Genomic DNA, 16,086 nt, shown 5'->3' on the forward strand with positions numbered 1-16,086 from the left:
GTTTGCAACAATTACACTTTATAACTATAAGCGGATGCTGTCAGTTCAAATTAAGTTAGGAATTGCAACTTGAAACAAATACATCTCATGACTCTATCCCAAACTTCTCAAAGTTCCTAAGTATTATACTCATTTCCACATGAACTGTTCCCATTGTCTGAGTGTGAAGTTTGTACCGGTTACAGCCGGAATAAACCAGCTCAGGGTCTTGCAGTTGGACTCCACCGCCGAGAAAGTATTGTTGGAACTCTTCTTTATAAGTACCTGTGGACAACACAACATTAGGAAATTCAAAAACACAATAATTCATTATTTCTTAAGAAAAACATGAACTCAATACTCATCATGCTCTATGTCAATTGTATGTACTCTTATCTCTACAACATACGCTAAATACAATCAAAACACTAATTATTAAAACTGAGCTAAAGAATACAGGTCACAATAGGTCTGCACTGACTGACCAACCACATAGAACTGACCAGAGGCCAATAGTAAATAGTGATCGTCATGGCAGAATAAGATGGCAACTAAAGAGGAAATGGGAGTGGGTCTTTTTAAATTATTGGTTCAATCTAGATGAACTTCTCAAAACCATACTGTGACTCCAAATTGGTTTATTACAAATCTGTAATCTGTTTGATACTTTAGGTTTCTTTGTTAGTTTGCCAAATGAAAATCTCACCAATTGGTCTCCAAGTACAGCACTCTAGCCTGTGAGTACCAGGACTTGTGGGCAAGTGACAGACTCCGTAGCCACACAGTTCGCTGCGGCCATGCTCATCGTAGTGGTACACCTGGAAGTGCAGCTTTGGCCAGCCTGAAATATAATACTACATGAGATGTTGAACATCCGCTCGTTATGAACATCGTAAAATGTAAGAGTTTAAAATACACATTAGTCTTGTAAAGATATCTCTCAGCTAACTTCACCCCTAATGATTTCTTGGAATATATTGGATTCAAGGGGGTTGCTTTTGAATGGTTTAGGGCAAATTATCTAAATATAAACACTAATAAAACTGAAAATATTTATTTTAGTTTAAGCTCTGCTGTAACAAATATCAATAACTCAGTTAAGCTGTTGGGGCTTCATTTGATGACAGGCTTAGTTGGGATACTCACACAAGTAGTTTATGTACAAAGTTATCTAGGGTTACTTTTTTATTGCGTAGGTTAAGTTTATGTGTAAATAGATATATGTTATTAACATCATATTTTTGCCTTTTTCCACTCACTTCTGTCATGTGGAATAATTCTGTGGGGCAACAGTAGTGGAGCCCAAAGAGTTTTCCTGTGGCAGAAGCAAGCTTTGCGGTTGATCAAGAATGTGAAGGGTAGAGAATCTTGTAGACTAATTTTTAAAGAGTTTTTAATAATGACTGTACCATCTATGTACGTATATATATTATTGTTTAGTTAAAGTTAGAGAAAATCTGAATGAGTATGAGATGCGTCATGACATTCATAACTACAACACAAGAGCCAAACATATGTTGAATTTAATTCCTGTAAGACTTGAGAAATTTAAAAAAAGTCACTGCTTTATGAAGGTTCAGCTTTTCAATAAGTTACCTGATAGTGCATGGACAACAACTATCAATAAATTTAAAATTGTTCTTAAGAATTGGCTTAAGATGACTCCCTTATACACTGTTAATGATTTCTTTGCCTGTGATACAAGTACCTTAATATTTTAACTGTAAACTTTGTTGTTTTTAAATTTGTTTTATTATCTGTCTGTAACTTTGTTTTGTTATTTATTAGTATTATTTAATTGATCATTTTAATTGTTTTAATTTTAAGTGTTAACATTGAAGCTTTCTAGTCACACTGATAGTACTAAGTTGTTTTATCTTCCTCTTTTGTGCATTTTTATTTAATAAATTATATATTTTATTTGATAAATATTTCATTTCTACCACTAGATATAGATTAATATTTTTCTTCAGACCACAAATTTGTTAAGAATTTAAAGGAAAACATTTTAGTGTAATCTAGCTTATATTAGTATTATAGTACATGCTTACTATGTTTATGACTGTGTCTATTATACAGTACAATTTTGTATTTAATGACAATAAAGCTTCTTGACTCTTGACTCAAGAGTGTTGTTATAATTAAGACAACTGACAACATTAACAAGAAAGATAACAAGATTGTTTCCAATATTACTTATGTTATAAACGCATAATGATCAAGGATGCCTAACAAACGTATACAGTAACTCTGTTTTTTTCCTTTGAACTAAACAATCAATAATAATAAACTATAAAACAAAGAACTAACTACTGCCTTGACACTTTTCAACACTAAGGTGGGCACAAAATATAGTGCAGTAAATTTTGTTGGGTACAGTACAGTACGTCTGCAAATACAAATTTACTGTAACACAAGTTCTGAACGGTAACAGGATAAAAATATTGAAATCATCCTAAATTAATAGAATAAAACACTGTATTCAATAACGTTACATTTAAAAAATACATTACAGGACAAAACAAAACAACAAGTACATATGCGTTAAGTATAGCCCTACAATACAGCATTGTACTAAAAAAGACCTTAAATCCCATGGCTTAGACCTACTCTTGAAGACAACAAAACACACCAGGAAAATTTTGAGATGTAAATCTCAGAACTCGGACAAAAACGCTCAAACCGGCGTTTATAAACTATCTTGTTCCGATTACCCTAGTTTTATTTCAGACAGACAGGCAAGTTATTTAGCCATAGATTTAAAGAGTATTGCCCGAAACATAAATTATAAAAGCAGACTTCATTGTTCGCTCAAAATTTGATAGATGACAACCATAAATGTCGCAATGGCATCAAGTTAAACACGCTTGAAGAATACAACATTTATAAAGATTTTAAAAAGAATTCATTAGAGGAACTCGTGTTCAATGAGAGCTACAGTTCAGCTCCCATTATTTCTTCAAACATATTACTCCATCGCACCAGTTTCTCATCAACCGACCGATCAGCAGATAACATAGTTGTACTATGAACACTGGCATCACCCAGTGTCAGTTATCCTCTCTTCTGCCAGCCGCAATGTTATATCAGGTTAATTTTCCGTGTGTGATAGGCCTATCAAATGTTGTATTTCCCATTATTATTTATTTATTCTTTGTATTTTGTGCTGTGTTCGTAGATTTTAAACTATAATACTCTAGATGGGTAATCATCGCTTTTAATATTGATTGACACACCACTGCCAGAAGATATTAACTCCATTATGGCTACAGTTTGACAAAGGTACATATGTTATTGTTATTAGACAAATTACACTAGAACTCACCTTGAATACCTTTTGTAGCGTAATGCACGTCAACAGGGTGGCACCAGTACGTGAAATTCTCAAAATCGGGGTTATCTATCTGGGTCTGACCCTCTTTGTGGCCTTCTATGAGTTTCCAACCACTACCTGTAAAGTACAAGGTGAGCCACAGGCCAATATAGTTACAGTGTTTTATTTGTCAAAATAGGTCATTGTTTATCCTTAACAAGGTTGTCCTTAATACTTCAACAATGTGTTTTGGGGATCATGTTTGCAACCAAATTTGTGTAAATAAACAAAAAAAGTAAAAAAAATTGAGAACTGGTATTTGTTTTCTTCACGTAAAACAAAAATTGACAAACAGAAATTATAGAATTTCTTGAGGAATACAGTGCTGAAATAACAAATGGAAAATATGTGTCAAACTTATCTTCTAAAACCAAATACCAAAGATTAAAATCAACTATTATCCTTGCTGGTTTCAGCATCACTGGATATTCTTGGCACAAAACCCTCCAATACATAATCACATCCAACCATTTTTCTTAAAGCATTCTCCACCAGTCCATTCCCTCTTCTTTCTAGATTTACTCTCTGTCTCCTTATATCTTCTTCGGCAGCCTACTTTTCCCCATCCTCTTAAATGTCCAACCATTTCTAACACTGTTTCCTCCCGAATTCTCTTTATGACCTCATTCCTTATCCTGTATCTTTTAGCCAATCCAACCCTGCTCCCCGGAAACCTACCTCTAACAAGCTTGCAGCCTACTCTTTATCCCTTAGACTCATCATCCAAATCTTTGCTCTGAACCACAATGTAGGTGCAGGCCATGACTTGAATAAAGAAAGTGACATATGGATATGTAATAGTATGAAGTAGCTAAGTACATACGCATTGCCAAACAATAACTCTCCATAATCTTCAGCTGTTACTTGTTTCAGATATCAGTCCAGTCTATGCTAGTCTCTCTAAACACATTTCTGTTTAGCCCATCATACATGGGGCTACCATTAATTGGAATTAAGAAACAGTCATGAAATATGTCATCTGAAAGAAACGTTATTTACATTTACCATGCTGGAGTTACGAACACTACTTTTCAACTATATTTTCAGAGGCCAATAATAGATGAATTTCGTAATGAAGGAGCATTCTTTGACTATATATTATTCCTCCCTGTAATGCATTATGAGTTCAGCTCAAGGAATATAGTAAAATGCACAAAATAAAGCTATCACTACAAAACTCAGTATTAACGTACAAACTTGCCATGGATAACACTACAATTAGAAGATATACCAACTCTTAAAAAAGTATAAAAAAAACATACTGATCCTTTCGCAATTCTTTTTGTTGCCATACAGCTGCTCAATCTATATACTTACTTGTATTACACATAGTATAGTGGTGACAAAATTTAAAGAAAAATAAAGTAGGACTTGCTGAGAAACTATGTATGATATAAAAATATGAAGTCTCCATACCACTCACATTGTGGCACAATACTGCACTGGTAATTTTGAGAAATTATTGGGTCAGATTCAATTATATTCATATTTTAGTGTGACAATTAGACAGTTTCAAACTGAAGAGGGATTGAGGTGTTCATGTGATCTGAGCTTGATCTTTAGATACTAGATCTTTAGATACGAATGGAAACATTCGTCATCCATACTTATGTAATAATATTATGTGACTCTATAACTGTTCTTAATGAATATGTAAATAAAGAAGTTTGTCTATTTCTAAGGATGTTTTTCTTTTCCTGTAAAAAGTAGTGGGTGGTGCCAAAGGTGATAATTTCCTGTGATTAGGTCACATTGAAGCTAACATTTATTGAAGCTAAATAAGCTAACATTCCTTCATGAAGACTTTAAAACACTATCAAGAAACTAAAGTTTAATATTGAAACTCTAACAAAAGCAAGTAAAGGATTAAGATCAAGTCTTTAAAAATTCAATAACTTTACTCCACACAACTATATCAATCACTCTAATGCTATTTATATAAATATAAAAAAATCCTCTCTGCAAAAAAAAAATATAAGCATGTTAAAAAGTATTTAATTGAAACAATTGTAGTGAAGAACAGCTCTATCATTGAGTGACCTACTTAGCAAGACAAACATCAGTCACCCAACTCAGCAACAACTGGCACTTCTGCAATGTCAACAACACTGATCTTAGGTAATGCTGTCAGAAACACTAATGTAAACACTCTCAGTAGGGCACTGATCTAGCATCTGACAGACTACTGAAAACTCAGAATTTTTTTTTTTAAATACATCTGACATTGTTGTATATCATCATTAATATACAGCCGACCCACAAACACTCATTGAAACTTAACAAGAGGAGACTGACAAACCTCTATATAAAAAACAGTTCCCATTGCAATTTATGACTTCAAAAAATAACAAATTTTAAACACAGAGGAGCCTGCCAAACCTCATAATAAAAAACAGTAAATTTCAAACTTCTGACACTAAAATACCATAACACAGAGAGCCTGCCAAACCTCGTAATAAAAAACAGTCCATAACAACACAGAGAAGTCTGCTAAATGTACTAATAACAACCAAGAGACACCTTCAACTTACGGAAGCAACAGCTGCACCTCAAGTGTAACAGGTATTGCCTATCACTTCCATTGAAGGAACTGCAACCTGTAATTTTGACATTGTTGTATAGTCTCACTAATATACAAGCCCCTATTTTTGACTATCTCCCCTTACAAGAGCAAGTTTTTAACCCTTACAACAACAATTATGACTGAAACCCTATTCTGACAACTTGGAGTCTGGCAAACCAAGATAAAAAAAAACAGTATTTTCAATTACCAAACCTCCTTATCTACTTCTCTGAAAATAACCTAAACAACTCAGAACAATTAATTTTCCCCAGATCCCGAAAATGGCATCAAACAATGGTACTTTGTATGATGTGGGCGTTATTGTTTTTGCCAAAATAAGAGGCCATCCTTACTGGCCAGCAGTTATACAAGACATTTTTAAAAATTGACAATATCACTAAATACAGTGTCACATTCTTTGGAGACAATACTACTTGCCTTCATCAAACAAAGCGACATGTGCCTGTATGCAGAATATAAATTAATTCATGGAAAGCCAAAAACGGACAATTTCAAAAATAAAAAGTTAACGAGGCCCTTAGAGAAGCAGAACAAGTTTTTAAAAACCTCTCTTTCTAAGTAAACCTATAATAGACAATAGCCACAATAGATCACCAGGTTGCGAAGAACTAGACCTCAGCATTACTGCACAAAGAGTTTGAAGGTAGCTCCAGAACAAATGAGAGTTTAATACAAGAGCTAGAGATGTTAAACAATAGCAAGGATTTAGTTGAGGTTGTCCATACTAAGATACAACATTTTCATGACGTTGATGACCTATAGAAACTTCCCTGACACTGGCCGCCGAAGCAGGCAATGCCCTACTAGCGGAAAACTGTAAACTTAAGCAGGACCTGAATTCTCTAAGGAACTCCAAACTGGCACAACAGATAACCGATCAACACACTCTGTCAGAGCTAACCTATCAAGCCAAGATAGAAGAACTAGAAGCTCAAAATGAAGCCTTACACAGCCGAAACACCCTGCTAGCTGAAAAATTTACCGAAGTTGAAAACCAACTCTCAAAAGAAAAGCAGCTACAGGCTGCTCTAGAAAACACCTTTGAAGAACAAGACCTAAGTTAAAGAAAAAATAATATGCAGACTTGAAGAGAAAATTAAGCAGCTCGAAAATACCATTAAAATGCTACAGAGTAGAACAGATAACAGTGGCTGCACTGAAATCAAAAGTTAATGCCATCGACTCCGAAACCCAAACAAACAACCCTAATATCACTAAACAAAGAGACACACTACAAATTATGATCGAACTGACCAAACTTAAGTGCAGACAGGACCACCTAGAATCAACAGTGAAGACTTTTCAAAATAATTCCTATCAACATGACCTGCATGACCAAAACTAATACAACACCTGCAAAGCCTACTAGTAGAACACCTTTGTTTAAGCAAGTTAAAACACCAAACCGCTTGAATAGGGCTGTGAAAAATTCAAGTTCAAAGAAAGGAAATTATTTTAGTGTCTCTCTACAGATAGCCAAAAATAAAGAATTACAAGAACAAAGACAGATGGACACAGACCCCGAAAAAACAATAGTTCGTGCAAACATAAAAACTTTCGGTAACTTTCGAGTACATAACAAACCCCCAATGGACAGCAACTCTACTTAAAGACAAAACTTTTGAAGATTTTTTTGAAAGAACATATGGAGAAAATCTCAAGAAAAACAAACAGCTCACCAGATGACAGCATGACCAAGACTCCATTAACTAGCACTCCTTCAGATATCGTACCTGGAAATACTTCAAATACTTTTTTAGAAATTATACAAGAAAGCCAAAACACCACTTAAAGAAAACAAGGAAAAAACCTATCACCATCTTTCATCAGAACATTCAAGGACTATCAAAAAAGGTGGAAAGAGTAAACCATCTATTGAGTGACCTACATCCAACCATATTAATACTTACTGAACATGGATTAAAACTCAGATAAACTATTACTCACTAAGATTAGTGGTTTACAATTTAATTACACACTACAGTAGAAAAGACCATAGATTGGGAGGAGTTGCAATCTACATTAAGGAAACAGAAACCGCAAAAACAGAAGCAATCAACATAGCAAACTGTTGTCAAGAACTGATATGCGAAGCTGCATTAACAAAGATAAAAATCAAGAAAAAAACTCTCTACATTCTAGGGGTTTATCGGACACCAGGAGGACAAGCTAATGTAGCTATCAACATTATATCAGATATACTTACCTCATTTACAGCTGAGGCAAAACTACTTATCTTAATGGGCGACATCAACATAGACAGGCTAACTGTTAACACGAATAATACTATTTTCGAAGATGAACTGCTGGTTTTTGGAGTCAGGCGGCTTCCCCTTCCAGCGACAAGAATTACTAATCATTCGACAACAATCAATAGACTGCATCTGTACCAAACATACCTGAAGATGCAGTCGACTTTTCAGTGATCCAAGGTGGAATGTCGGATCTGGCCAAATCTGTTCTATTGCAGTGGAAAGAGAAGTCTTCCCTAAAAAAGAAGTTACACAAAAAAGAATTTTCTCAATAAAAAAACCTTAATAGCTTAAACAGGAATTCGAAATGGAAAAGTGGGAACTGGTACACAATGCCCCTGATGTTGAAGAGGCATACAGAACATTTCAGACAACTGTGAGACAAATATTGGACCATATATGCCCTAGCAAAAAAGTAAGAGCAAAGCCGAGGGGGGCAGACTAAAAAGTTCAGTATGACCAAGAGTCCAAAATACTAAAAGAAGATTTTCTAATTGCCTTACAAAAGATATCAGCTCACCAGAAATTGAACATGATAGAACATCCATGGCAGCAAAAAAGAAAGCCTACGATCTCAAGCTTAGGAGTCTCAAACAACATATGGCTGCTAACTACATCACTAACTCTGACAATAAGTCTAAAGCCGTTTGGGACATATAAAAACTCAGAAAAGCAAAGTAAGCAACAGAAAGAAAATTCAACACTGAAGATGGAGATAGAAGGAAACATAATAGACAACACCGCCGAAATAGCCGAACATTTCAACCAATACTTTTCCCAAATAGCAGATTCCACATTAGGCGAAAATAGAGAACATCTGAAATACACAGCCATAACTCATCCGATTTTGCTTCTACAAAGAAATTGTCAATCACTAATTTTAACACCAACAACTGTTAAAGAAGTCTTGGGAGTGATAGCTTCCCTGAAAACTAAATTATCATGTGGAATTGATGAAATTCCTTCAAAATTAGTAAAACACTGTGCCAAACAACTAGCACCACCACTGGTTACCATAATAAATCAATCGTTTTCCTCAGGCCAGTTTCCATCCCCCTTAAAAATATCAAAAATATACCCAAAGCACAAAAAAAGGATCCATCACTAAACCCGAAAATTATCGTCCCATTTCACTAATACCAACTTTCTCAAAAATAATAGAAAAGGTAGCACTCTCAAGAATGTTACAACATCTGGACAGATATAATCTAATAACAAAGAACCAACATGGCTATCTCAAAGGACGATCTACCACCACAGCTGTCACTAATCTAATTGAATATGTCATAGATAAATTAGAAGACCACAAACACGTATCAGCTGTCCTATTAGACTACAGTAAGGCTTTCGATTGTCTAGATCATGATCTTATCTTGAAAAAGATTTCAGCCCTAGGTTTTGAAGGCTTGGCGAAAGATTGGGTGACTAGCTACCTGAAAGGACGCAAGCAAATAGTTGAGATTCAACAAAATGTAAATGGGAGTAAATGCGTGTATAGATCAAGACAACTCACAGTAAGTAGAGGAGTGCCTCAAGGCTCAGTTTTAGGCCCCTTTTTGTTCATACTTTTTACAAACGATTTTCCAAGTTTTATCAATGACAATTCTGTAGAAACCATTATGTACGCAGACGACACAACTCTTTTGTTTACAAATAACACAGCACAAAATCTAATTTTGGATATTTCATCAGCAACAGAAAAATCACTCCAATACTGCCTTCAAAACGATCTGGTCATAAATCAATCCAAAACCACCCAGATAAATTTTAGCAGAAGACAAGAGCAGATTCCAAAAATACCTAATATTTTAGTTGAAAAAAAGGCAAAACTGCTTGGCCTAACAATTAATGCTGACCTCTCCTGGACAGATCACATACGCGATCTGACCAAAAAAAATTTCATCTGGCACTTATGTGGTAAAGCGAATGAAGTGGATAGGAGGTTTGGAGACGGCAAAGACAGCATACTATGCTGTAGTGGAGTCCCACCTCAGATATGGCTTAATTTCATGGGGAGGAACATCTGAAACCAATCTCAACAAAATCCTGATACTCCAGAAAAAAGCTGTAAGGGCACTCTATAGCCTCAGCCCTACGTAAAGCTGCAGAGAAGCTTTCAAATCCCTGCAGCTTTCTTACTGTCATAGCACTATACATCCATGCAGTCGTCATCTACACCAGCCAGATGGATCTTCCTAGAAATGAAAATGCTCACTCATACCACACCAGACGAGCAACGGACTACATTCTCCCTGTACACCACACATCGCAATTCAGCAAAAAAACCTTCTTACATTGGACGCAAAATCATTAATGCACTACCACCAAATCTCAAGAACATGAAAGGGAACGAACTGAAAAGACATTTTCGAGACTGGCTGATGGATACGACCTGTATATTCATTGAAGGAGTTCTTCGATCTTCTATAAATACCACATCAATATTTGTAAAGCAAGAAATATTAATCTAAGTTTTTGTTATTATCTTACTATTGACGCAATTGTAATTTCTTAAAGAAACAACAAATAAAGAATATTGTCTATTGTCTATTGTCTATTGAATGGTTTGGCACAAGAAAGTAACGATTAGAAATGCTCCTGACCATCAGTGTGAACTTCAGTGGCACCCAGCACTTCTGACAATTAAAATTAAAAACATCCCTCAAAATAGTATCTGAATTCTAGCTTAGACCATGTTAGCACTTCAAACTCAATGTGTATTGCATTGATTAATTAAATAAAAGTAAGGTAAGGATACATTTATACTTGTATCCGTCTATAATATATGTTTTAGACTCACCATTACACCAGGACTAATTTGACCAAACAACAACAAATGTATCTAGCATATCCCACTAAAAGGGAACATGAGCAAGGTATCTGGCAAGCTGAATTTCCAGATTTGGCCAATAGGTATTGCAGACCTGGGTAGCAATCACTCCTTGGACCTTTGATTCGATGATTGCTGACAGGTTGGGGGGGTGAGGGGGGTAAAAATGGCTCTTTCAGATTGGAACTTAGATGGTAAGTGAGAAGATTCCAGATAGGAAATTTACATACATAGATACGAGACAAGAGCTCGGGAGCGCTTTCGAGCCCGACAACATAACAGTAGCTGGGAGCCCTTCTCAAGCTGGGATCAAATTCATTAACAATCTCCCTGAAACACTCAATTTAGAAACAAAAAATAAAAAAATCCAATTAAAACACTACCTGGTGTGTTGTGCTTTTTATTCAGTTGGCGAGTTCATGGAGCACACTTGGGATTGATATTCGCGGCGGTGTTGCAATCCTGGGGTTGATCCCACAAATTATGAATTTTGTTCCTTTGTATGTGTATGAACGTGTGCCTGCGTGTAACTGTATGGAAAGTCGAGTGAATGGATTTAGTTTTTAAGATAAATACTGTAAAAAGTTGGTATTATTGACTATTGCAATACAATGTAATATATATATTGTCAACGCAATAAAATATATTCTATTCTATTCTACACCTGATGTGGTATGTTTGATGTTAAAAGACCTTGTGCAAAAAATTATAAATTTTTGGACAATTGTGTGTTTCTTTTACTATAATATATTATTTCCATTAAGAAGAGCTACTCCTTCAATGAAATGTATCTAGACTAACTAAATGCTCAACACAAACCACAACAGCTATTTCTATTCACCTGCAAAGATGCTCCATTTACAGAATAATGTTGATCTTGGGAATCGGTCCGCCCCGATGATTTGGCCAATAGCATACAGCTCAGCCATATGAAGCCATCAATGGCTAACAAAAACTCACTTCCTGTAAATAAAAATGCATTCAATAAAACTAAGTCAAGTAAATTCAGATTTAATTAGTGTTTGTGAATATGAGTAAGACTGTACTTTTATCCAACTTTACTTTAATTCAAGATCCAAGAAATTTTATTGCTGTTAAGCATTTACAATAATGCAATTAACAAAGTCAATGTAAAGTTAGAAGTACCTAAGAATATAAAGAATTAACAATAACTTAAAAGTGGTATCACAATTAAAAACAAACTAAAACTAGTTAACAAACAAGATAAAACACATAAATTTACATAGTATCACTATGAGTTAAGTTAAGATTACTCATATTAAAGGCCATGAACAGAATACAAAACATACTGTTTTAACCACCTCCTAAGCCTGCCTGAAATTTGTTTGTGGGTACAGACCATGCCTTTTCTGGGAGATAGTTGAAAAGTTTAATTTTCATATAAATATGACTGCTTTTGGTTTTTCCTAGTCTAGCGGGTATTAAATTTAAAAGGTAGATTTTTCTAATGCAATATTAGTGTATTTTTTTTCCAACTATCAAGTCACTAAGCAATGTTTTTACATCAGCTAGACAACAATAAATATATAATCTTGACAAAGTCAGTATTTGTATTTGTAATTAGGTCTACATTAATCTTTCTTGTATATTTTTTATGACTCTCAGTGCTTTTTTTTTCAAACAAAGAATTTCTTTGAACCTGTACTATTGCCCCATTGAGTGATCCTATACCTTAAATGTGAATGAAAAAAATGCAAAGTAAGCTGTTATTCACATGTTAAAAGTCACATTGTTTGCCATATCAAATACATATTAACACCACTGTAGCAAAACTTTAATATTGAGAAACTGTTAAAAAGATAATGGCCTTCAGATAATACCAAAGTACCATTATTAGTTTTATCAATATCAAAACAAATCTGAACTATAACTTTAAATACTTACAATGTTATTCGGTTTGACTTTTATATTATTTTGGATCTATCTTGAATTCTGTATCGGTTCATTTCCCATCCAAAGTTTTTTTGGACTTCTAAAGTGTTTTGATGTTAAATAAAATGTTTATTTTGTATCTTCTCACCAAAAATTTAGGTTTAGATTTCTGCACTTGATAACCATTAAATCTTTGCTGTGGTGGTGTTATACATAAGTACCACCAGTTTATGCAAGAGAAATATTTACCCTTTATATTTTTCAACACAATTGTTGAGTGTGACAATGACAATTTAATTTATTATCAAGATGTATGCCTAATAATGTTATTGTGTTGTTGTAATTACAGATTTTATTATTTAAAGAGTATTTACTACAAAACAATTAATTTCAAACCAAGTAGGGACAATATTCAAAAACTGATAATCTAGACTAATTAGGTCAACCAGATTTTTATGGTAATTTAAAAGGGTAGTGTCATCTGTACATAAAACTGATTGACAAGGAATATGAAAAGAAAAATCATTAATTACTATCACAAATAAAAGAGGACCAAGTATAGAACCTTGTGGTACTCCGAAATGTTGTGGAATTCCTCTTAAGGCTTGAAGCAGATTGATAATGTGCCAGTAAGCAATAATTTTCAAGCATAAACTAAAACCTGAACAGTCATAAATTGAATCAAAATATTTATAAATCGATACTCCAGTGAGTAAAAAACCTGAAGCCGACTATGCAGTATGCAGTAAATTTCAAAAAGGCATAAATTGATTTTTAATGCTTAAACATTTTATAATATAAACTATCAACCTGATTTTATTCTTGTGTTGTATAATCAAAACATTCAAATTCATGAACAAAAATTAAACATTGATAGTTTAATTGAAACCAAATATGTTATCAACGTGTCTAGTAGTTTTGGTTAAATAAAAGTTCTTGATTATTCTAAATTATTGCCTCATCATTTTTAAATACTAATTGTCAACTAAATATTTTTTCTACTTTCATATCTGCTAATTGAGTAACTGATACATAAGCTGATATACAATTTTATATATTTATAAAATTTTATAATGCTGTTTTTAAAATATCTGGCTATCCATATATTTGTATTGAAAGGAATAATTCTTACAAGACCTATAATTACCTATTTTATTTTTCAATACAGTGACACTACAGCATCACCCACATTTCTTAGAGAACCACCATGAAGTTAAATGCAATCTTGACATTAAGATTTGTTGTAATTGCATTTTTTTTGGGATAACATTTTATAAATTAAGAAAGGTGGACATATATTGCAGATTTTTTTTAATATCAAACATATAAATTAGCTCATACTTAAAGAATCTATTGAGTATTCTTTTTTGTATTAATTTATAATTTGAAGCTAATTGAACTTTGTGTATATCGTAGCTATACAGTTTAAAAATTTAATTAATTAAACAACTTTCATCAGATTATCAAGTATTATTTGAAAAATATATAAAAACTAGTTTGAATGAGAAGATTAAAATCTGATATGTTACACATCTTCTTATGTTAAATGTTCCTTATAATAACTTTCAATAAATATGCCCTGCCCTGCCTGAAAAAGTTAAGCACAATCTCAGATAGTCTGATTTAAAATTAAGTCATTAATTAGTTTTAATTATACTTATACTTGCTTTCTTGTACGTTGAAAGCTTAACTTATATTCAAATAGAACATAAAACTATTAATATTGGTTAAATAGTCTACTTCACAAACTGTCAATTGCCATTTAGTATACACCGTTAGCAACAAAAAACCAACGCGCTGTGTTGCTATGCAACGCACAAACAATTCAAGTTGTATCAAGAGAGGGGGTGGAATGTGCGTAAATACTCCTATAACAGATGTAACACGCCAGAAAACTGTAAATTCGATTACAAAGTTTATATACATGAACAAGTTTATATATTGTTTGAATTGTATTAAAAAAATAATGTAAGGTTTATACTTAGAGTTTGTTATATAATTGTTATTGTATGTGAAAGTGATATTCACGAAAGTAATAAGCGTCACTGTCATAGAATATATGCGATGTAAGTAAAGAATAAATACATACATGTGCATTTGCTGAAAGATACGACGTTATAATGTTATTATTTCAACAATTTTTACTTCATTAAGAAATTTTCTATTCAAAGTCGGTCTCGTGTTTGAATGGACGACCGTTTTGACTACCTCCACACAACGTTAAGAAATGAAAGGGCCTTAGACTGAGCTCTAGCGCTCTAATACTCGAATGAGTATTCATATTGATTATTAGCTCACATACATACATACTGAGTACGCTATGTTGGCATCTGATATACGAGTATTAATTTACTACACCGGTTTGTCCGGATCCACAATGTGTTGGCCTTAAGCTGTATTGCACTTAAATCAGCTTTTACGGTTATAATAGTTTCAATAGCCCTCTAGATCATACTTGGGGAACTTTCTTAGAAATTTATATTGAAACATAATTAAATTTGAGGGATTAATCATTATTTATATTATTCCAAAGCCTTTGATGGAGTAAACTATATACTTTCATTTTGTTGTTAAACTGAGTGCTAAAGGCATTCAAGAACACCTACTAATAGTTAGTTCAGGAGCTTATTGTCCATTCGGAGGCTGATTGTAAACTTTGCTCGATCAATGTCAGTTCCATTTCTTCCTTTCTCAGGCGTTCACACATTAGAAAACATCATGTTTAACCTTTTTATAAATGATTTACCTAAGGTCCATAGAACCAATGTTCTGCTCTTTGCTGAAGATGTAAAAAATGTTTCTAAGGTCTACATAATAAACTACGTCAATGGCGTACAAAGTGATATTCATTCTATTATGGACTGATGTTTGAACAATTCTATCAAGTTAAATGGTACCAAATGTGAGAATGTGCAGTGATATCCTTTAGCCATGGTTACCTTGAACATTTTCAATACCCTGTTATGGACAGTTCAATAAACAGAGTCGTTCTAATGAAATTATTGGCATCGTAATGAATCTCTGTCTTTCGTGTGGAAGCCATATGTAGATAAAATATACAGTCGAACGAACATAATGTGTGAATACATTGGTGCAATCAAAAGATCTTCTTTAGGGAGTGTCCGAAAGACCGTCGAGTTGGGGTATGGAAAACCCTCATACTAGTGAGGCTCTG

General features: G+C 33.7%; 1 protein-coding gene across 1 annotated transcript; it reads right to left on the reverse strand.

Moving 5' to 3' along the window:
* Positions 1 to 84: 84 nt before the first annotated feature.
* Positions 85 to 11,975, reverse strand: LOC124364115 (B9 domain-containing protein 2). Its single transcript, XM_046819316.1, has 4 exons — positions 11,860 to 11,975; positions 3,305 to 3,430; positions 686 to 820; positions 85 to 264 (listed from the first exon to the last, which is right to left on the reverse strand). Exons 1-4 carry the CDS (start codon positions 11,945 to 11,947, stop codon positions 86 to 88), a joined length of 528 nt encoding a protein of 175 aa, XP_046675272.1. The 5' UTR covers positions 11,948 to 11,975; the 3' UTR covers position 85.
* Between the last annotated feature and the right edge of the window lie 4,111 nt (positions 11,976 to 16,086).

The sequence above is a fragment of the Homalodisca vitripennis genome, chromosome 6 (genome assembly GCF_021130785.1).
Source record: "Homalodisca vitripennis isolate AUS2020 chromosome 6, UT_GWSS_2.1, whole genome shotgun sequence".
NCBI lineage: Eukaryota > Metazoa > Arthropoda > Insecta > Hemiptera > Cicadellidae > Homalodisca > Homalodisca vitripennis.